The sequence below is a fragment of the Scyliorhinus canicula genome, chromosome 18 (assembly GCF_902713615.1).
Source record: "Scyliorhinus canicula chromosome 18, sScyCan1.1, whole genome shotgun sequence".
NCBI classification, from domain to species: Eukaryota; Metazoa; Chordata; class Chondrichthyes; order Carcharhiniformes; family Scyliorhinidae; genus Scyliorhinus; species Scyliorhinus canicula.
Window position 1 is genome coordinate 112,146,128 of NC_052163.1, and position 23,868 is coordinate 112,169,995.

Here is a 23,868-nt window from a genome sequence, read left to right on the forward strand (position 1 = left end):
CCAACCCCCGAGATCCATTCATACGAATATTCCAGTCAAGGTAGCGGGAACGGCTCACCCTCTCTGTTCTTTCCCAGATGAGACCAATTCCCACAGATCCCAGGGTGGAACAAGGAACAATCCGGTCTGGGATCACACGCCAGAATTTTCCAACACCTTTGCCATGGGAATCCCCACAGCAGGGCCGGCAAGCCATTGAAATCTCCACTCACACTGGCAGGGCCAGCAGATTCCGCTGGCGTGAAGGGCTGGAAAATTCTGGGCATAGAGCCATTCAGCCCCTCTAGTCTGTCAAACATTCCACCAGATGGCAGCTGCTCGTAACTTCCATCTACTCAACTTGGTTGTATAATCTTTAATCTCCTTATCCAATAAAATCTATTGATCTCAGTTGTGAGGTTTCTAATTGATTCCCAGTCTCAATTCCTTTTTGAAGGAATGAATTCCAGATTTCCCTCTTTGTAAGAACAGCTTGCCGACATTATCCCGGCTCTCATTTTAAGGTTAAGTTCGGGATTCCTTCCGCCAGAGGAAATAGTTTCCATCGACCCTATCAAATCCTTTAATCATGTTAAGCCTCCTTGATTAGATCACCCTTAATCTTCTGAACTCAAGGGAATACAAGTCTAGTCTACGCAATCTGTCCTCGTATTTAATCCTTTCAGCCCTGGTGAATCTGTACTACACCCATTTCAGGACCAACGTCTCTTTCCTGAGGTAGGGAGCCCAGAACTGAACCCTATTGCTCCAGGTGGGGTCTGAATTGAGCTCTCTACAACTGTAAAATAACTTTGTCTCCTTTGCAGATCACAAGCAACATTCCATTTGCCTTTTTAACCGTGCTTTGCACCTGCCCATTAGTTTTTAATGGTTTTTCTATTTGGGGCCCAAATTCCTGAGCTTCTCCACACGTCCCAAGTCTCGGCATTCAGGAATATATTCTGCTTCGCCTTTCTTCGCTATAACGTGGATGACCTCTCGACCTCCCCACGCTGAACTCCCCCTGCCACAGCGTTCAACACACATTTTGTCCGTCCCTTTCCAACTTTCTGCTCCCACCCACACCGTTTCTTATGCCACCCAATGCAAGCCGGAGTGACACCGCCACGTACTTTGTTATCACTGCCCTTTCCCCACCAGTCAGTTCTGAAAAGGTTCATTCCCGTCACTCCCAGCCCCTCTGTGGCCACTTACTTCTCGGCGCTTTGGTGGTGCGAGGACTTCCAGGAACCCCCGACAGCGTAAATGATTCCGTCAATCACCCCGACCCCCACCCGGTTTCTGGGCACATTCATTGGTGCCCGGTGGATCCACTGGTTGGTCATTGGGTTGTAGCAGTCCAGGGTGCCCGAGTCCACGTTCTCGCTCTGTGAGTTATTCCTGCCGCCAACTGTATAAAAAAGGCCCAACACCACACAGGAGCCCATCCCACTCCGAGGCATTGGCATATCTGCCAGTCGCAGCCACTGCCCTGTCCGGGGGCTGAAGGCTTCCATGTTTGGAATGGAACGGTGCAGATACCCCCCAGCCAGGTAGATCAGCTGGTTTCCCCGCTGTTTGACGGGGGGCAGGGGTTTGTGGAGGTACATCTCCTGGAAGATCTTGGAGAGGTAATCCCGACATGGATTGGCCTTGTCAAGAATCGGGCATTCCTGCAGCTGGTGCTTGAGGAACCGAAGGGGCAGAGCGTAGACGTGGAGAGCATTGAGCAGTGCGTGGAAGTACTGAGCTCGACCGTCCAGGTCCCAGCGCACCCACTCCATACAGGCCTTATAAACCTCTGACTCGCAGATCACATTCAGTCCATCCTGACTGATGAGGTCCAGAAGCTGGCAGTGAGTAAGGTTAAAGAATTCCTCCTCCTTTGTCACCTGGTGGGGAGAAAAAAAACAATACAGGTCAGGACCAAGTCTGGAACAGCAACTTGAGGCGAGGGGGGGGGAGCAGGGAAGAGGCAGACAATGGAGAGAAAGAGAGCAGGATCGCGGTGAGAATGAGACAACAGCAAATAGAGTGCACATACCAGAGAGAGAGAAAATCAGAGGAAGGGGAAGAGAGAGAGAGAGACGGAGAGAGTGGAAGAGAGAGACAGGCCAGAGATGGAGTGAGAGAGTTAGAGAGGTTGATATAGTGGACTGTATATGGACTTATAAAAGATGTAAGACAATAAACATGTAACAGACCTGTTGGAAAATTAAAGGCGAAGATTAAAGTATTGGTGGCAACTGCAAACCAAAATTGGTTCAGGGACAAAAAAGTAGAAAAAGTGATGGTGGACGGATGCTTATTCAGACTGGAGGGCGATGTACACGGGGACTCCAGAGGTCAGTGTTGGGACCACTGTTCTTTCTGATTCCCATTAATAACCTCACCTCGGGTATCCAGAATTTCAAAGTTTGACGGTGACACAAAACTTGGAAATATAACAAGAGTGAGGAGGATAGATTGCAGAAAGGCGAAGACTGTATAGGTGTAGTGTATAAACCTCTCGCTGCCTCAGGAAGGCAGACAGCATTATCAGAGACACCTCCCACCCAGGCATTGCCTTCTTCCAGACCCTTCCATCAGGCAGAAGGTACAGAAGACTCGCACATCCAGACATAGGAACAGCTTCTTTCCCACAGCTACAAGACTCCTCAACGACTCCCCCCCGGACTGATCTGTTCCCTGTTAGAACACTATTCATGACGCCCTATGCTGCTCTTGCTCATGTATTTGCTTTGTTTGGCCCCTTGTTCCGCACTGTAACCAATTACTGTTTTGTCAATGTACCATATGTCAATGTTCTCGATTGATTATTCTTGCGTCTTTTATGTACGTACTGTGTACGTTCCTCGACCGCAGAAAAATACTTTTCACTGTACTTCGGTACATGTGACAATAAATCAAATCAAATCAAGGCTGCGGTTTTCCTGAATAAAAACAAAGTGCTTCCGTCAGGGGGAAAACCAGAGCTTTTCCCCTGGCACTGGCAGCACTGTGGGGTGGGATTCAATGCCACTTGGAAAATTTTTCTTGGAGAGGGGCAGGTTTGTGCTGGCCTTGCAAGGGGCAGAGCCCCCCCCCCCCCCCCCCCCCCCCCCCAACACACACACACACATTGAATTGCTGGCAAAGCCGGAGTGAACAACACCCTGTTATGGTCTGACCAAATGCTCCCATTAAGGCCCCTCCCCCCTTGAGCCCACCTTCTGTTTCCCCCCCCTTCAGGTCCCCTACTTCAGGCCCTGCCCCTTGGCAGTGCCAACCTGGTGCCGCGGAATCGCCCGGGGGGGGGGGGGGGGGCGGATGGGTAGCCTATCTAAACGTACCTCCAACCTCCAGGATTCGGAATATGGTCCTTGAGGGAAAGTGGAAGTGGGGGAGGGGGGGGGGGGTCACTTGGGCTGGGCTGGGGGGGGACTAGGGCCAGTGTTCTTTCCCAGGATGGGGGTCATGTGACAGATCTTCCCTCTGTAGTTTTGAAAATCATTACATTGTTCTCCAGTGTGTCAAGTTGTCGTTAAAGTCTTCCCTCTGAAACCCTCTGAAGTCTCTTCCAGCATGTCAAGTTCAAAGTTCTGTCAGATGAAGGCAAAAGTGTTCCCTTTGATTCACCAAATTAATTCACCACGCAGACACGGGAGAACATGCAAACTCCACAAGAACCGGGATTGAACCCGGGACCGTGAAGCAGCATTGCTAACCACTGTGCCACCGTGCCATTTCCCCCTCCAGTTTTTTCAAACCTCTGAGCTTGCTTAGATGCCTGAAAACTTTGAACTGCATTGTTTACACTCAATTTCTCGGTCCGTTACCTTTTACAAGCCTCTTGATTGACAGATTCAGGCTATTTCAAAGGAGGAATTAGCTTGGTTTGTTTTACAGCTCTTCATTATCTATTAACACTTTTAGGCAGGTGTTCTTTCTAACTGTAGTTTTTTAAAAAAGAGCCTGTCTCTTTGTTCTGAACAGCTTCTTTGAAAGACCAGGTGTTCAGTTTGGAAGCACTTCAGAACAAAGAGACAGCCTCTTAAAAAAACTGTGACTAGAAAGAGCACCTGCACAAAAGAGAAAGCACTTCAGAGTTAATGGACCGTGAGAATTTAAAAAATAAATAAATTTAGAGTACCCAATTAATTTTTTTTCCAATTAAAGGGCAATTTAGTGTGGCCAATCCACCTACCCTGCACATCTTCGGGTTGTGGGGGCGAATCCCATGCAAACACGGGGAGAATGTGCAAACTCCACACGAACAGTGACCCAGAGCTGGGATCGAACATGGGACCTTGGCGCCATGAGGCAGCAATTCTAACCACTGTGCCACCGTGCTGCCCCATCGTGAGAATTTGAAAAACAAATTCAAACCCTCCTTTGAAATAGCCTGGACCTGTCAATCAAGAGGCTTGGAAAAGGTAATGAACTGTGAAATTGAATGTAAACAGTGTAATTCAAAGCTTTTAGACTTCTCATCGTGCCCAGAGGCTTGAAAAAGTTAGAGGATAATGAAATTGACCGTGAAAAAGCACTTCAAAGTTTTCTAGCACATCAAAGGAGAGACATTAAAGTTTTCCAATACAGCAGAGGGAAAACATGTATAATCATCTACTTGACATGCTGGGAGAGACAGCAAATGTTTTCAAGACTATAGAAGGAAGACTTTTAACTACAACCAACTTGACATGCTGAAGGACAGTTTAATGATTTTCAAAGATACAGAGGGAAGACCTACCACACAACCCTCATCCCTGTAAAGATCCCGACCTGAGCCCCTCCAGCCCAACCCAAGCTACCCCAACCCCCACCTCACCTGAAGGACCTCCTGGAGTTAGGTACGGAGGGAGTACTGACCCCCGTGGAGTCCACGGCACAAGATCTCCTCTTGTCAGGACCAGCACTGCTGCCTACGGTGCTGAGAACCCAGGTACGATCCCGGCCCCGGGTCACTAGCCGCGTGGAGTTTGCACATTCTCTCCGTGTCTGCGTGGGCCTCACACCCATAACCCAAAGATGTGCAGGCTAGGTGGATTGGCCGCGCTAAAAAATCACCCTTAATTGGAAAAAATAATTGGGTACTCTAAATTTAAGAAAAAGAGAAGTGTGATGTGTTTGGAGTCAAATCCAACCCCCCCCCCCCCCCCCCCCCCCCCCCCCCCCAGCTGTTGGTGGGAGGTGAGGCTAATGTCCCACTTGTGTCACATTGATATGTTTCCTATTGAGCCACGGAATGTATGATGCCAGATGGGTCCCCCAGCTTACCTCAGTGAAATGTATATTGATGTATTCCTTCCCTCTCTGCCAAAGCTCAGTGCAGCCAATCCGTTCAGCAAAATGGCAGATGCCAATGGCATTGGCAGAGTTAAGATTCTTGATCAGGAAGTCACAGCAGGCATTGACCACACCCTCCACCTGATACATGGTGCTGGCCAGCAGGAGCTGCATTACACACTGTGCACTCACCGAGACCCGGGAGGTGTAGGCAAAATCAATCAGCCGCTCCATCACCATGGGGTGGATGCAGTGGATCTTGACTTCAGGTGCCTGGCGCTCCTTCAGATTGCTGGTGAACATGGCCTTGAAAACAGGGCTGCAGGCGGCCAGGACAATCCGATGAGCAGGAAAGGTCTGCTCCTTCCCGCCATGGACTACTCGCAACGTCACATCGCAAAGCTGCCTGTCTCGTCTCAACTCCTGCATGACGCTCAGAGCTCGGGGTGGGTGGCTCTCGATGGTGTAATCCAAATAACCATGGCCTTTCAGTGATGGGACAACAACCACTGTGTCGCTAACTGGCAGATTGGTGTCTCTCCTCTTTGAGCTAAACATTATACCCGGGGATTTCTGCTCTCCCCTCCCTGACAGTGAAGAGGTTTCTGAACCTTTTTTTTTGGAATTATGGAGATTTCAGAGGCCACTTGACTTGACTGAAGTCTCACCATCCCATTACCACCTCCGCCTGCTCCATCCTCATCCTTCTCCCAGGCTAAAACTCACAAATCCAGCTGCTTTTCCAACATTCTGCTTTCTGTTTGTTTGAGTGAGAATTTCCTTCACGAGCAGAACAGTTTTCCCACCTCACGATCTGTGAGCGGGTGGAAAATGGACAATATGTTCAGGATTATGGGGCCAATCCCTCAGGACGCAACGATTGGTACCTTGACAGATACTCTGAAGCACTAAATCCCAGTTCCAGCCTTCAATCCTGCTCGAGGGCAGCATTACATGACAGTCTCGTTCCCTCCCGCTAACCCTTCAGGACGGTGCGTGGTATGGTCCAGACGTTTAAAGTTCCAGCAGTGTTTGGCGAGAATGGCAGACGAGACTGAGGAGATATCTCGAGTGAACTGTCCGCCGTGTTCCTCTTCGCTCTGCTGCGTATCTGCTGGTCACAGTCTGGAGGCAGGAGGAGAATTCACCAACCAAGAACTGTTCCACACCCAACTGAGCACCGGCAACACCGCCAAACGTGAATATACCCAGCACTGCAAATATAGGCAAAGAAATCAGCATCAGTGGCAACACAGCGTTAGTCAGTACACACACACACACATACACAGTCTGTGCTGGGACAGTGTTTCATGTATATCTGATTACAGTCAAAAAGCTAGTTCTTCAATAAAATGTTTTTGTTTTTAAAAAAAATCCTGTTCCTCAGTCTCTATATGTGCAGTTGATTCCTCCCGTTGTTACTTGATTTTGGTCTAAAAGTTGTTTACAATAATCTTTATTATTGTTTCCTATAAATTTAGAGAACCCAATTCATTTTTTCAATTCAGGGCCAATCCACCTACTCTGCACATCTTTTGGGTTGTGGGGGCGAAACCCACGCAAACACGGGGAGAATGTGCAAACTCCACACAGACAGTGACCCAGATCAGGAAGGACCCACACGAGCGGCATGGTGGCACAGTGGTTAGCACTGCTGCCTACGGCGCTGAGGACCCGGGTTCAATCCCAGTCCTGGGTCACTGTCTGTGCTCTGTCGGGTGCTCTTTCAGAGGGTTGGCGCAGACTCAATGTGCCAAATGGCCTCCTTCTGTATTGTAGGAATGTTATGGTTATATGAAAACCTCCTGCTGTTTCCCACATACTGGGCACTCCCATCAGCTGATGAATCAGTACTCCTCCCTTTTGAACACAACTTGGAAGAAACACTAAGGATGGCAAAAACACAAAATGTACTCTGGATGGAGGACTTCAATGCCCATCACCAAGGGTGGCTCAGGAACACCACTACTGGCCATGGCCTAAAGGACGTAGCTGCTAGACTGGGACTGCAACAGATGGTGAGGGAACCAAAAGAGGAAAAAAATCTGCCTGCCGCAGGTGCATCTGTCCATGACAGTATTAGTAGAAGTGACCACCGCATAGTCCTTGTGGAGACAAAGTCCCATCTTCATGTTGAGGATACCCTCCATCATGTGTGGCACAACCACCGCGCTAAATGGGATAGACTTCAAACAGATCTAGGAACTCAAGACTGGTCATCCATGAGGCGCTGAGGGCCATCCGCAGCAGCAGAATTGTACTCAGCCACAATCTGCAACCTCATGGCCCAGCAATCCCCCACTCTACCATTACCACCAAGCCAGGGGATCAACCCTGGTTCAATGAAGAGTGCAGGAGGGAAGGATGGAAGTTAGCTGTGGTTGTTGTAGGTGTCAGGAAATAGAGATAGTTAGGGCAGCACGGTGGCCTAGTGGTTAGCACAACCGCCTCACGGCGCTGAGGTCCCAGGTTCGATCCCGGCTCTGGGTCACTGTCCGTGTGGAGTTTGCACGTTCTCCCCGTGTCTGCGTGGGTTTCGCCCCCACAACCCAAAAATGTGCAGAGTAGGTGGATTGGCCACGCTAAATTGCCCCTTAATTGGAAAAAATAATTGGCTAATCTAAATTTAAAAAAAAAGGAAATAGAGATAGTTTAAGCAATTTTTATTTGTATTGTGCGTGTTAGTAAAAAGGTATAAGCTCAATCCTACTTTGTGTTTCTGTATTTGTGTGCTATGAAGAAGTTAAAACTTCAGTTAGCTTCATGTTAAACAAAGGTGCCTGCCAATCTGTGGCTTATAGTTTCACTTTAATCATCATCTGCATCAGGGTGGCACCTTAATTGGAACAAAAAAAGAATTGGATACTTTAAATTTATGGAAAAAATGTTTTAAAAAATCATCGCCTGTATTGTAATTCAGGGTTTCTGATGTAAATACAAGTACAGGCTTTAAAAACCCTGAGGTGTGGCTTAGCAACCAGAGACCGAAAACAGAAGCTGTCAGAGGTCAGTTTTCATAGAAACTGCCAGTACAGTCAGGGCATTATAGGGATTCAGAAAACAAGTCGCAGTCTAGAAGGACAAAGGCAGCAGATATCTGGGCCCCACTACCTGGAGATTTCCCCCAAGTCACTCAACACCCTGACTTGAAAATATATTGGCCGTTCCTTCACTGTTGCTGGGGCAACATCTTGGAGTTCCCTCCCTAATAGCTCAGTGGGTGTACCTACACCAGAAGGGCTGCAGTGGTTGAAGAAGGCGGCTCACCACAGCCTTCCCCAGGGCAATTAAGGATGGGCAACAAACATTAGCTGAGCCAGCAACGCCCACATCAGGTGAAAGAATTTAAAAAAGGAAACCCGACATGGACAGTGCAACAACAACACCTTTCATTTATAAAGCAAATTATGGTAGTGAAAAGTCCCAAGTGCTACACACAAACATAACATTTTGACAACGTGTCACTTAAAGAGATATGAGGGTTGAGGACCAACGGTTTGGCCCTAAAGATAGGTTTTAAATAGTTTCTTAATGAAAGAAAGAGAGACAGAGAACTTATTACAGAATTCAGAGCCCCAGACACGGCCGTCAATGGTGAATGATTGAAACTGGGATCATGCAAGTGGCCAGATTTAAAAGAGCGCAAAGATCTCAGAGGGTTGTGGAGCTGAAGGAGATTAGAGATCGTGATGGGGAAGCGACCATGGCACCATTCACTCAGACCTGACCTGGGACTATCCTCCTGGATAATATGCTCCAGCTTCTGGGTTGGAATGGGAATGTGCGGCCTTCTAATATGGAAGCGACATACACCAGGCGCTGAGCCTAGCTGGCACCACGGGCAGCCTGTGAGCAGACAAGGAAACTTCAGCCATCAGCCCTGATTGTTTTCACACAGGCAAAGTTGTTCATATATTTCAGCCAAACTGTTTTTTTTTTAAATTTAGGTTACCCAATTATTTTTTTCCAATTAAGGGGCAATTTAGCATGGCCAATCCACCTACTCTGCACATTTTTGGGTTGTGGGGGTGAAACCCACGCAGACAAGGGGAGAATGTGCAAACTCCATACAGACAGTGACCCAGAGCCGGGATCGAACCTGGGACCTCAGCGCCGTGAGGCGGTTGTGCTAACCACTAGGCCACCGTGCTGCCCTTCAGCCAAACTGGTGACTGGAATTAGGCGACTGGGACCATTTATACACAGCAAGAGGACACAAGCATTGAAGCAACAAAATTTGAATGTATCCATACACATCTCAACTCTGAGTATTCTGTGTTGAATATTTTCAGCAGGCGTCTCTTCCTATTTTAGCCACAGGGCTCTCTCTCTCTTCATCCTTTCATATCTCTATGGTCACATGTTCGTGCAATAAAGCGAGTCAGTGTTTTTTTGATTAGTCACCGCCTGTCAGCGACAATAGATCTCACAGGAGTTAACCCTTTCAACCCTGCAACCGTCACTGTTCCAGAAGGTTCCACACACACTGACTCTCACTAGGGTACGGGTTCCACACACACTGACTCTCACTGGGGTACGGGTTCCACACACACTGACTCTCACTGGGGTACGGGTCCCACACACACTGACTCTCACTGGGGTCCGGGTCCCACACACTGACTCTCACTGGGGTACGGGTTCCACACACACTGACTCTCACTGGGTACGGGTTCCACACACACTGACTCTCACTGGGGTACGGGTTCCCCACACACTGACTCTCACTGGGGTACGGGTTCCTCACACACTGACTCTCACTGGGGGACAGGTCCCACACACACTGACTCTCACTGGGGTACGGGTTCCACACACACTGACTCTCACTGGGGTACAGGTTCCCCACACACTGACTCTCACTGGGGTACGGGTTCCTCACACACTGACTCTCACTGGGGGACAGGTCCCACACACACTGACTCTCACTGGGGTACAGGTTCCTCACACACTGACTCTCACTGGGGGACGGGTCCCACACACACGGACTCTCACTGGCCTAGAGTCCCCTTGCTCCAGATGCTGGAATACATAATCTGCGATGCTGAGGCTGTGAAGATGTATGGGGCGCTCTATCTTTCAGATGAGATCCCGGCTGCTCCCTCAGGCTGCTGTCACAGATTCCCATGGTCACTATTTGAAGCAGTGAAATTCAGCTTAATTTCCTGTGGCTAATATTTATTGCACAACCAGCATTAAGACAAATGCAACTAGTCATTTACCACATTGTTATTTGTGGGATCGTGCTGTGTACAAATTGGCTGTTGCATTTCCTACATTACAGCAGTGACTACACTTCGAAACAACTGCATTGGATATGATGCACTTTCGTTTAGTCTGAGATTGTGATGAGACGCTATGTAAATTCAAGTCTTCTTTATTACAGCCACCTGATAAAAGTTTGGAAACAAGTTAATGAAAGAGTTGAAAAGAGAAGCACAACTTTGAACTTCATTGAATCACTTCAGTGCAGAAGGAGGCCATTCAACCCGTCGAATCTGCACCAACCCTCTGAAAGAGCACCCTACCTAATCCCACTCCCCTACCCTAACCCCGTAATGCCACCTAACCTACACATTTTTCGACACTAAGGGACAATTTCTTAGCATGGCCAGGCCAATCCACCTAACCTGCACATCTTTGGACTGTGGTAGGAAACCGGAGCACCCGGAGGAAACCCACGCAGACACGGGGAGAACGTGCAAACTCCACACAGTCACCCGAGGCTGGAGTTGAACCCGGGTCCCTGGTGCTGTGATGCAGTAGTGCTAACCACTGTGTCGCCCATCGGAGTGATTGTCACTCCAGGTCTTTAGAAAAGGTTGCTGGGGCAAATGTTTCTATGTAGACTCCGAGTAGCCCTCAGCTTCCATGTCCCCGTGTGACCGAGCTACATTTACCATATCTGTTGCAACTTGGTCCCCAACTAGGAATTCATCAAAAACGACTGATTTGGGCAGCACGGTGGCCTAGTGGTTAGCACAACCGCCTCACGGCGCTGAGGTCCCAGGTTCGATCCCGGCTCTGGGTCACTGTCTAGAACATAGAACATAGAACACTACAGCGCAGTACGGGCCCTTCGGCCCTCGATGTTGCGCCGACCTGTGAAACCATCTGAAGCCTATCTGACCTACACTATTCCATTTTCATCCATATGTCTATCCAGTGACCACTTAAATGCCCTTAAAGTTGGTGAGTCTACTACTATTGCAGGCAGGGCGTTCCACACCCCTACTACTCTCTGAGTAAAGAAACTGCCTCTGACATCTGTCCTATATCTCTCACCCCTCAATTTAAAGCTATGTCCCCTCGTGTTGGTCATCACCATCCGAGGAAAAAGACTCTCACTGTCCACCCTATCTAACCCTCTGACTATCTTATATGTCTCTATTAAGTCACCTCTCAGCCTTCTCCTCTCTAACGAAAACAACCTCAATTCCCTGAGCCTTTCCTCGTAAGACCTTCCCTCCATACCAGGCAACATCCTAGTAAATCTCCTCTGAACCCTTTCCAAAGCTTCCACATCCTTCCTATAATGTGGTGACCAGAACTGCACGCAGTACTCCAGGTGTGGCCGCACCAGAGTTATGTACAGCTGCAGCATGACCTTGTGGTTCCGAAACTCAATCCCCCTGCTTATAAAGGCTAGCACACCATATGCCTTCTTAACAGCCCTATTAACCTGGGTTGCAACTTTCAGGGATTTATGTACCTGGATGCCGAGATCTCTCTGTTCATCTACACTACCAAGAATCTTGCCATTAGCCCAGTACTCTGCATTCCTGTTACTCCTTCCAAAGTGAACCACCTCACACTTTCCCACATTAAACTCCATCTGCCACCTCTCAGCCCAGCTCTGCAGCTTATCTATGTCCCTCTGTATCCTATAACATCCTTCAGCACTATCCACAACTCCACCGACCTTCGTGTCATCTGCAAATTTACTAACCCATCCTTCTACACCCTCTTCCAGGTCATTTATAAAAATGACAAACAGCAGTGGCCCCAAAACAGATCCTTGCGGTACACCACTAGTAACTGAACTCCAGGATGAACATTTGCCATCAACCACCACCCTCTGTCTTCTTTCAGTTAGCCAATTACTGATCCAAACCGCTAAATCACCTTCAATTCCATACTTCCTTATTTTCTGCAATAGCCTACCGTGGGGAACCTTATCAAACGCCTTACTGAAATCCATATACACCACATCAACAGCTTTACCCTGATCCACCTGTTTGGTCACCTTCTCAAAAAACTCAATAAGGTTTGTGAGACATGACCTACCCTTCACAAACCGTGTTGAGTATCGCTAATCAACTTGTTCTTTTCAAGATGATTATAAACCCTATCTCTTATAACCTTTTCCAACATTTTACCCACAACCGAAGTAAGGCTCACAGGTCTATAATTACCAGGGTTGTCTCTACTCCCCTTCTTGAACAAGGGGGCAACATTTGCTATCCTCCAGTCTTCCGGCACTATTCCTGTCTGTGTGGAGTTAGCACATTCTCCCTGTGTCTGCGTGGGTTTCGCCCCCACAACCCAAAAAAAATGTGCAGAGTAGGTCGATTGGCCACGCTAAATTGCCCCTTAATTGGAAAAAATAATTGGGTAATCTAAATTTATAAAAAAAAAACGACTGATTTTTTTACCACCGCCTCCCACAAAAACAACTTTTAAATACACTCCTGACCTTGAACGGTCATCCTTGAAAATAAACAATTGTTAGAGTATGAGTGAAATCCTTTGTGTAAACCCAGTGGGAATAAACACTTTTATTGTTCACTTCGGAATTGTTGCCATTTATAAATAGTTGTGGTCAAATGAGTCAGTCCGGGTGAATGAGTGCGGACTCCTGATTTTGCAGGATGAGTTATTTGGAACTAATCATCACCTGAGTCACAATCTACACCGATACACCTCAGGTCATCCCAAAGCACTGAAGACCAATGGAGTATTTTTCTTCAAAGCGCTGTCACTGTTGTAATGTAGGAAACCCAGCTGTCAATTTGCCCAGAGCAGGGCAGCACGCGGCACAATGGTTAGCATTGCTGCCTACAGCGCTGGGGACCCGGGTTTGAATCCCGGCCCTGGGTCACTTGTCCCTTTGGAGTTTGCACATTCTCCCTGTGTCTGCATGGGTTTCACCCCCACAACCCAAAGATGTGCAGAGTAGGTGGATTGGTCGCCCTAATTGCCCCTTAATTGGAAAAAAAATAATTGGGTACTCTAAATTAAAAAAAAAAATTAGCCCAGAGCAGGATCTCAAACACTGCAATGTGACAATGACCAGACCATCTCCTTTAGTGTTGTTGAGTGAAAGATAATTATTGGTCAGGACACTGAGGATAACTCCATTTCTCTTTGTTCAAAATGGTAGTTGTGGTGGGATCGTTTATTTTATTCATTTATTTTTTAAAATTTAGATACCCAATTCATTTTTGCCAATTCAGGGGCAATTTAGCGTGGCCAACCCATCTACCCTGCACATCTTTGGGTTGTGGGGGCGAAACCCACGCAAACAAGGGGAGAATGTGCAAACTCCACACGGACAGTGACCCAGAATCGAAGCTGGGACTTCAGCGCCGTGAGGCCGCAGTGCTAACCCATTGCGCCACCGTGCTGCCGCGGTGGGATCTTTTATGACCACCTAAAATTTTAACATCTCAGTCAGAAGTAGAACCCCCTCTAGTGCGGCACTGGGGGGGAATCGACACACTCGTAACAAAGATAAATACTGTAATGTTGAACATTTGATGAAAGGTCATCGACCTGAAACATTAACTCAGTTTCTCTCTCCACAGATAGAACATAGAACAGTACAGCACAGAACAGGCCCTTCGGCCCTCGATGTTGTGCCGAGCAATGACCACCCTACTCAAACCCACGCATCCACCCTATACCCGTAACCCAACAACCCCCCCCTTAACCTTACTTTTTAGGACACTACGGGCAATTTAGCATGGCCAGTCCACCTAACCCGCACATCTTTGGACTGTGGGAGGAAACCGGAGGAAACCCACGCACACACGGGGAGGACGTGCAGACTCCACACAGACAGTAACCCAGCCGGGAATCGAACCTGGGACCCTGGAGCTGTGTAGCATTTATGCTAACCACCATGCTACCGTGTTGCCAGTCCGGCTGAGTTTATCCAGCAGTTGCTGGTTTTTAATCAGGTTCTGCTTCATTCTAATTCTCAGCGATTCTCTCACTTCCAATTTCACTCCCGACTCTGTTTCTCTCTCATTACAGAGCTCTGGGTTTCTGATCCTTATTCTACTTCCTTGAACTCACTCTTCCTCTCATTCCCAGGTCTGTCTCCCGTACATCCATTCTCTCTCTCGTTCTCATTGCAGAGATTAATTTACTCCAATCCCAGGGTTCTATGAAGTTGGTCCATGGATGGAATTCCTTCAGTTTCAAACACAGCTAAGCAGTGTTAATTTAAACGTTCATATTCCTAAAATTGTCAGGAACATGGTGCTGGATTGGAGAGTGACCCCCTCAGGCAACAGAGGGGGTGAGGGTTTGGTTGGTAGAATTCAGGTAATCAGGATAGAACACCAGAGCCAAGTCTTCATACAATTTATTTACAGGAACATATATTACATACGCTGCATCTCAAGATCAAACAACCCAACCACAGCTTCAGTATCCTATATACAAGCAGAGCAGGCAGCACCATGGCACAGTGGTTAGCACAGCTGCCTCACGGCGCCGAGGTCGCAGGTTCGATCCCGGCTCTGGGTCACTGTCTGTGTAGAGTTTGCACATTCTCCCCGTGTCTGCGTGGATTTCGCTCCCACAACCCAAAGATGTGCATCGTAGGTGGATTGGCCATGCTAAATTGCCCCTTAATTGGAAATTTAAAAAAAATATATATAAGCAGAGCTGTCCCCAAATGAAGGCCCATCGCGAATTAGTGAGGGACTGAAAGTGGGGTTAGGTGTAACTTTAGACAATGAGGCCAAGTGGTGTAGTGTGTTTTGGGGACAACCCTCTGAGCTGCAGCTGGTCAGCAATCAGTTTAAGCGGAGAAAGTTTGTAATCGTGGCAACTATCATAGTTCAGAACAATTCCCCAGTTTTTAAAATGCATTAATTTTAAATTTCAATTTTCAGGAGTTTCGTATCAGCATATAAAGAGAAAAAGAGAAAGAAAGAGAGGCGAAGGAGGAAAAGAGGGAGGGAGAGAGGTAGACAGATAAAGGATTTACATTACTGTAGCACCCTTCACGACCTTCAGACACCTCAGCGCTTTACAGCCAATTAAGGATTTTCTTAGTTTATTATACTCCTGACTATACTCCCTGTACACACACGACTATGTGGCAAAATTTGGCTCAACTCCACCTACAAGTTTGCTGATGACATGACCATAATGGGTCGGATCTCGAACAACGATGAGTCAGGATACAGGAGAAATAGAGAACCGAGAGGCGGGGTGTAACGATAATAATCTCTCCCTCAATGTCTTAGAAACCTAAAGAGGTAATTGACCTCATAAAGCAAAGTATCATACACACCCCTGTCTGCATCAATGTTGTTGAGGTGGAGATGGTTGACAGCTTCAAATTCTTAGATGTACGCGTAACCAACAATCTGTCCTGGTCCACCCATATTGACGCTATGACCAAGAAATCAAAACAGCACCTATACCTTCTCAGAAAACTAAGGAAATCCAGCATATACGCATTGACTCTTACCAATTTTTACAGATGCACTATAGAAAGCATCCTATCTGGCTGCATCACAGCCTGGTATGGCAACTGCCCGGCCCAAGACCGTAAGAAACTACAGAGAGTTTTGAACACAGCCCAGTCCATCACGCGAACCTGAATCCCATCCATTGACTCTGTCTACATCTCCCGCTGCCGGGGGGAAGCGGGCAGCGTAATTAAAGACCCCTCCCACCCGGCTTACTCACTCTTCCAACTTCTTCCATTGGGCAGGAGATACAAGAGTCTAAGAACTCGCACTAATAGATTCAAAAACAGCTTCTTCCCCGTAGTTACCAGACTCCTGAATGGCCCTCTTATTGACTGATCTGATCTCTTCACACACCTTCTCTACCGAGTAGTACTACACTCCTGTATGCTTTTTTTTATTTAAAAAAAATTTAGATTGCCCAATTATGTTTTCCGATTAAGGAGCAATTTAGCGTGGCCAATCCACCTACTCTGCACATTTTTGGGTTGTGGGGGCGAAACCCACGCAGACACGGGGAGAATGTGCAAACTCCACATGGACAGTGACCCAGAGCCGGGATCGAACCTGGGACCTCAGCGCCATGAGGCAGCTGTGCTAACCACTAGGCCACTGTGCTGCCCCACTCCTGTATGCTTCACCGGATGCCTCTGTTTATGTATTCACATTGTGTTTTATGTATTCCCTGTGTGTTTTTTCAAGTATGGAATGATCTTTCTGGACTGTATGCAGAACAATACTTTTCACTGGCCTGCGATACACATACAATAAAATAAATCCAAATTTAATCATTGTTGTGATGTTGGAAATGTAGCAGCCAATTTGCACACAGCAAGATCCCACTAATAGAAATGTGCTAATAGTGGGATTGCATGTTTTTAGCAATGTTGCCTGATAGTTTTATCAAGAGGCTGTTTAGTACAGGGCTAAATCGCTGGCTTTGAAAGCAGATCAAGACAGGCCAGCAGCACGGTTTGATTCCCGTAACAGCCTCCCCGAACAGGCGCCGGAATGTGGTGACTAGGGGCTTTTCACAGTAACTTCATTTGAAGCCTACTCGTGACAATAAGCGATTTTCATTTCATTTCAGATAGATATTAGTCCAGGACACTGGGGGGTGGGGAGAGATCTCCCAGCTCTTCTTTGAAATAGCAGCCATGGGATCTTTTACATGCAGCTGAGAGCAGACATGTCATTCATACCAAAGTTAGGAGTGCGGGAGAAGCAAGGTGACTCTAGATATATGCACAACAGATTGGGGAAGTCTGTTTCCCACTGTTGTGGGGGCCAGGATCAATACAAGGCTCACCTGATCTCTCAGGTACTGCCTAATGTGACACTGAGCACAGCTTTAACATCTGGCTGGTGGTAAGAATCATAGAACTTACAGTACAGAAGGAGGCCATTCGGCCCATCGAGTCTGCACCGGCTCTTGGAAAGAGAACCCTACCCAGGCCCACATCTCCACCCTATCCCCATAACCCCACCCAGCACCAAGGGCAATTTTGGACACTAAGGGCAATTTAGCATGGCCAATCCACCTAACCTGCACATCGTTGGACTGTGGGAGGAAACCCGAGCACCCGGAGGAAACCCACGCAGACACAGGGAGAACGTGCAGACTCCACACAGACAGTGACCCAAGCTGGGAATTGAACCTGGGACCCTGGAGCTGTGAAGCAATTGTGAAAACCGCTATGTTACCATGCTGTCCAGTACATGAGTACAGAGCAGTACATGAGTACAGAGCAGTACATGCGCCCTGTCCTTTTAAATTTTTTTTTAGAGTACCCAATTATTTTTTTTTCCCCAATTAAGAGACAATTTAGCGTGGCCAATTCACCTACCCTGCACATCTTTGGGTTGTGGGGATGAAACTCCACAAGGACAGTCACCGGGGTCGGAATCGAACCTGGGTCCCTGGCGCTCTGAGGCAGTAGTGCTAACCACTGAACCACAGTGGGCCATTTGTAAGATGTCAGCTTTGTGTCAGAGGGTAATTCCCCCTACCCTCAGTCAGAATGTGTGGTTTTGACTCCAGTATGGACAATCCCAGCATCAGTACTGAGGGAGCGCTGCACTGTCAGAAGTGCCCTCTTTCAGATGAGATATTAAATTGAGATTCCATCTGCCCTCTCAATGGATGTAGAAGATCCAATCGCGGCTGTTTGGGGAAAAGCTCCCAGATGCCAAAACCCATTCCTTAATCAACGTCAGTCAAAGCAGATTATCTGGTCATTCTCAGGTTGCAGATTTCTTTGGGATCATGCTGTGCCTAAATTGTCTGTTTCATTTCCTGGAATCAACAGTGACTACATTTGCAAAGTATTTAATTGTCTGTAGGTGGTGACAGGTGCGATAGAAAGTCTTCTTTACCTAGAACCCTAAGGTGCTAACTCCCTGTTTCCAAGTCCCACCCTGGAGGGTCTGTTCTTCAAGTGTGCTTGACGGGCTTACTCGACTGTGGCAGCATCACAGTCAGCACAGAGAGAGGCACAGACACCCCACCGGGACTCCAATGAAGAGGGACCCAGCCAGGTACAGGAGATTACATTAGCCAAGCAAACCTCACCCCCAGCTCCTCGGCTGGCTCCAGGCTCCCAGACTGGGTTTATTCACCCAGACTCCAGCTCAGTCCAGTGGGAGCCTCCACACGTTAAGAAAGGAATGAACTTACCTGGGGCGGAGAGCCTCAACTTTGCACCCTGGTGGGGAACATCCCGCCGCAGACATGAGCGAGCCAGGAAGTTGGAAGAACTGATTAATGGTTTATTCACTGATTCCAAACCTGCACCTCCCGCCCACGGTGCCGATTCCCCCGGGGAGTGTGGGGGGGGGGGCTGCTCCTTTAAGACGCCCTCAGTGTGCAGCCACACACAGTCGATCTGCCGGTCCATTGGCAGGCGGGGGCGGGGCTGACCGTGTGCTGTCCAATCAGGAGCTCCGGAGGCCGGTTCCTGGAGCCTAACTGAATGTTCCGGCACTTTCACAGATATCAGCATGACTCTGCAGTTTGCTGAATCTGTCTGGAGTGACTGACATTTGGACAGAATGTGGAAAGCAGATTGGGAAGCCGTTTCTCTGGCATGGGCAGGCTCCAGGGCACAGCTTTCGAAGGCTTTACTCAGGGTCAGTCTACCATGTCCAGGATTCTCTCCTTCTCCTGTCAGGCTGGGGCTCAGTGGCTCTATCATTCTCACCCACATCAGGTTTCGATGCCAAAACTTGGGTGTCACCATATTCACCGCATGCTACAAAGTGCAATATTAATAACATAAATGTGCAAAGTAGCTTTGAGGCCGTTAAAGGCTCCGGAATCAACAACCGATACACACTGCCGGAGCCCCCCCCCCCCCCAGCGCTTCAAAAAAAGTTTCGCAATCCAGCATAGCAACCAGCTGTTTACCTCAAAGTGTGGTGACAATCTGATGACTGAAGTGTCTGTATAATGCGTGGGGCAGGAAACTGTTACAGCCAGTCAGGCAATATACCCGACATGGAATGTATATTGTCAATATCAAGAGCATTGCAATTGCATTGAGGTAACTGAGGGCCCAACATGCTGTAAGGATGAAGTTGCACTTTCTGTATTTGAAATGTTCTGGATTGTACTTTTACAAATGTTGTGAATAAAGTACATTTTAGGTTCTTCAAGGGTAATCTGTATATCAGGAAACTCAGTGGGATTTTACACATTGACTTCTGCATTCTGTTGTCTGACATTTCCGACCATTTGTGTTGGGACATTCGATAGATGCTGTCGCTCTTGGCCAACCTCCTGTAGTCTCTCCTTTTAAACCAATCGCTCCCGATTCACTTTACTCAGCAATAACCTGCTCACTGACACTCAATTTGGGTTCTGCAAGGGCCAGTCAGCTCCTTACCTCATTACAGCCTTGGTTCACAGAATACTACAGTACAGAAGAGGCCATTTGGCCCATCAAATCTGCACCGATGCATGAAAGGCCCTGACCTGCCCACCAAATCCCACTTGGCAGTACTTGGCCCATAGCTGTGAATGTTTTGGCGTGCCAAGTACTCATACAGGTGCCTTTTAAAAAATATATAAATTTAGAGTAGCCAATGCTTTCTTTTCCAACTAAGGGGCAATTTAGCGTGGCCAATCTACCTGACCTACACATTTTTGGGTTCTGATGGAACCATTAATTCACCAGACACGTGTTTCCAATATGAATCTAGGCTTTAATTGACTTACTTCAGAGCCAGCCTGTTACCCGTTGATGAACGCTTAGTGAACTCAAGCTGACTCTAGACAAGGGTATTTATACAGCAGCACTAGGGGAAGGAGTTATGGGCAGAGCCAAGGATGGAGCCCAGTACAAGTTGTTTTTTTTTCATAGAATTTACAGTGCAGAAGGAGGCTATTTGGCCCATCGAGTCCACACCGGCTCTTGGAAAGAGCACCCTACCCAAGGTCAACACCTCCACCCCATTCCCATAACCCAGCAACCCCACCCAACACTAAGGGCAATTTTGGACCCTGAGGGCAATTTATCATGGCCAATCCACTTAACCTGCACATCTTTGGTCTGTGGGAGGAAACCGGAGCACCCGGAGGAAACCCACGCACACACGGGGAGGATGTGCAGACTCCACACAGACAGTGACCCAAGCCGGAATCGAACCTGGGACCCTGGAGGTGTGAAGCGATTGTGCTATCCACAATGCTACCGTGCTGCCCCTAGTTCCTGAGGAAGTTCCTGAGTACTCCCAGAGCTACTCCCCCTAGTGGTAGGATAGCGGTACTGCGCTTACAAAGACAGTGTGAATTATCATATATATATTACATTCACCACATTCACCCCCTGCAAAAAAATCAAGTCCGGCGGGGGTGGTGGTCTACAATGTCAGTCTGTCCGGTGGTTGAATTGTCCGCTGTGATCTGCGGAGCACCGGGGTTGCAGCCTCTTGCGGTGGCTGGATGGGTGTTGTGTGCTGGGGTACGATGGCGGACTCCAGGGAGGGTTGTATCCAAGCTTCATACTCTCCTGGTTCGACCGGGGACTGGGGGTGCTGGGGGCTGGCCGGCGCGGGTACGCGGAACTGGTGGAGCGAGCTCGTGGGCTCGGGAGCGTGAGGGGGCGGCAGCATGGGGTGTAGGGTGAGAGGTCCTTCTGTGGGGGTAGAGGGGGCGCTGGATCCGGCGGGTGGCAGATCCCGGAGGGATACAGTGTCCTGACGGCCGTCAGGGAACTCGACGAATGCGTACTGGGGGTTGGAGTGGAGCAGGCGCACCTTTTCAACAAGGGGGTCGGTTTTGTGCGCCCTGACGTGTTTTCTCAGCAGTACGGGGCCCGGCGACCTCAGCCATGCCGGAAGTGAGACCCCCGTGGTAGTGCCCCTGGAAAAAATGAAGAGCCTCTCGTGATGGGTCTGATTGGTCGCCGTGCACAAAAGGGACCTAATAGCGTGGAGCGCGTCTGGGAGGACTTCCTGCAACTGGGAGCTTTCTAGACCGGAGGGTCAGTAGGACGATCTTCCAGACCGTCGCGTTCTCCCTCTCCACCTGCCCGTTCCGCCTGGGGTTGTAGCTGGTAGTCCTGCTTGAGGCAATGCCCTGGTCGAGCAGGTACTTACGCAGCTCGTCGCTCATGAAGGACGAACCCCAGTCGCTGTGTACGTAGTTGGGGAAACCAAACAGGGTGAAGATGCTATGCAGGGCCCTAATGACTGTGTGGGAGGTCATGTCGGGGCACAGGATAGCGAATGGGAAACGGGAGAACTCGTCTACGACGTTTAAAAAGTAAACGTTCTTGTTAGTTGAGGGGAGTGGCCCTTTGAAATCCATCGCGAGGCGTTCAAAGGGCCTAGAAGCCTTGACCAGGGGGGCCCTGTCTGGTCTATAGAAGTGCGGTTTGCACTCCGCACAGATCGGGCAGTCCCTGGTGACCGCATTTACCTCCTCGTTGGAGAAAGGCAGGTTTCGGGCCCTGATGTAGTGGGCGAGCCGGGTGACCCCCGGGTGGCAGAGGTCATTGTGGATGACATTTAATCGGGCGATTTGCGCGCTGGCGCATGTCCCGCGGGATAGGGCATCCAGAGGCTCGTTGAGCTTCCCGGGTCGATATTTAATATCGTAATTGTAGGTGGAGAGTTCGATCGTCCACCTCAGAATTTTGTCGTTTTTAATTTTGCCCCTTTGCGAGTTGTCGAACATGAAGGCAACCGATCTTTGGTCGGTGATGAGGGTGAACCTCCTACCTGCGAGGTAGTGCCTCCAGTGACGGATAGCCTCCACAATGGCTTGTGCTTCTTTCTCGACTGAAGGGTGTCGGAGTTCTGAAGCGGAGAGGGTACGGGAGAAAAATGCGACTGGTCTCCCTGCCTGATTTAACGTGGCTGCAAGAGCTACCTCTGAGGCGTCGCTCTCTACCTGAAATGGAGTGGATTCATCCACCGCCCGCATGACCGCTTTGGCGATGTCCTCCTTGATGCCGTCGAAGGCCTGCCGTGCCTCGGCTGTGGCCCTAAAGAGTGGGCGGGCTTTGTCCGCATATTGAGGGACCCACTGGGCGTAGTAGGAAAAGAAGCCCAAGCACCGTTTGAGGGCCTTGGGGCAATGGGGGAGGGGGAGTTCTAAGAGGGGGCGCATACGGTCCGGGTCTGGGCCCAGGACTCCGTTCTCCACGACGTAGCCGAGGATGGCCAGTCTGGTTGTGCGGAAAACGCATTTCTCCTTGTTGTACATGAGATTCAGTTTCTGTGCCGTCTGGAGAAAACGGTGGAGGTTGGCGTTGTGGTCCTGCTGGTCATAGCCCCAGATGGTGACATTGTCCAAGTACGGAAACGTGGCCCGCAGCCCGTACTGGTCCACCATTCGGTCCAATGCTCGTTGGAACACCGAGACCCCGTTAGTGACGCCGAAAGGGACCCGGAGGAAATGGAAGAGGCGGCCATCGGTCTCGAATGCCATGTAGTGGCGGTCCTCCGGGCGGATTGGGAGCTGGTGATATGCAGACTTCAGATCCACCGTGGAAAAGAGCCGGTACTGGGCGATTTGGTTTACCATGTCTGCAATCCTGGGGAGGGGATACGTGTCGAGGAGCGTAAATCTATTTATAGTCTGACTATAATCAACAACCATGCGGAATTTTTACCCCGGTCTTAACGACCACCACCTGAGCTCTCCAGGGACTATTGCTGGCCTCTATAATCCCCTCACTGAGAAGCCTTTGGACCTCTGCTCTGACAAATACCCTATCCTGCAGGCTATACCGCCTGCTACGAGTGGCTACGGGTTTACAGTCCTTAGTGAGATTGGCAAAGAGAGGAGGGGGGGGGAATTCGCAGAGTAGCGAGGCTGCAGATCGTGAGTGGGGGCAGGGGCCCTCCGAAGCCAAGGGTGAGGCTCTTGAGGTTACATTGGAAGTCTAGGCCTAATATGAGTGGCGCGCAGAGTTCGGGCAAAACGTAGAGTTTGAATTTTGAGTAGCTAGCGCCTCGGATTGTGAGTGTCGCGGCAGTGCGCCCCTGGATCTGGACTGAATGGGAGCCTGAAGCAAGCGAGATAGTTTGCTGCACGGGGAAAACGGGGAGCGAACAGCGTCTTACCAGGTCTGGATGTATGAAGCTCTCCGTGCTCCCGGAGTCGAAGAGGCGTGGCGTACTGTACCCGTTGATATGGACCTCTGCCATCGAGTTTCGTAGATTCTTTGGTCGTGATTGGTCCAGGGTGACCACGCTGAGTTGCGGGTAGTCGGCAGCTCGATCAGCTGTGCTGGAGTGGCCCCGTGATGACTGCCCTCTGAGTTCATAGTCGAATTCTTCCGCAGAGTTGTCCTAGCGCGGAGATGCCGATCGGGCCTGTGGATCGCACATGGTGGGCGGCGAGGAAGATGGCGTCCAAGATGGCGGCCCCCATGAGTCGCACATGGCGGGCGGCGAGGAAGATGGC

General features: G+C 49.2%; 1 protein-coding gene across 2 annotated transcripts in view; it reads right to left on the reverse strand.

Moving 5' to 3' along the window:
* Positions 1–18,873, reverse strand: part of keap1a (kelch-like ECH-associated protein 1a) — a 31,065-nt gene extending 12,192 nt beyond the window's left edge. Inside the window, exons 1-3 of one of the 2 annotated variants that reach the window (XM_038777804.1) lie at positions 18,631–18,873; positions 5,440–6,461; positions 1,195–1,871 (exon numbers count right to left, since the gene is read on the reverse strand). In XM_038777804.1, coding sequence (XP_038633732.1) covers positions 1,195–1,871; positions 5,440–5,805 — 1,043 coding nt within the window. In that variant the 5' untranslated portion in view covers positions 5,806–6,461; positions 18,631–18,873. Of the gene's footprint in view, positions 1–1,194; positions 1,872–5,238; positions 6,462–18,630 lie in introns of both variants that reach the window. The other variant, XM_038777803.1, reaches the window with a different exon arrangement.
* Between the last annotated feature and the right edge of the window lie 4,995 nt (positions 18,874–23,868).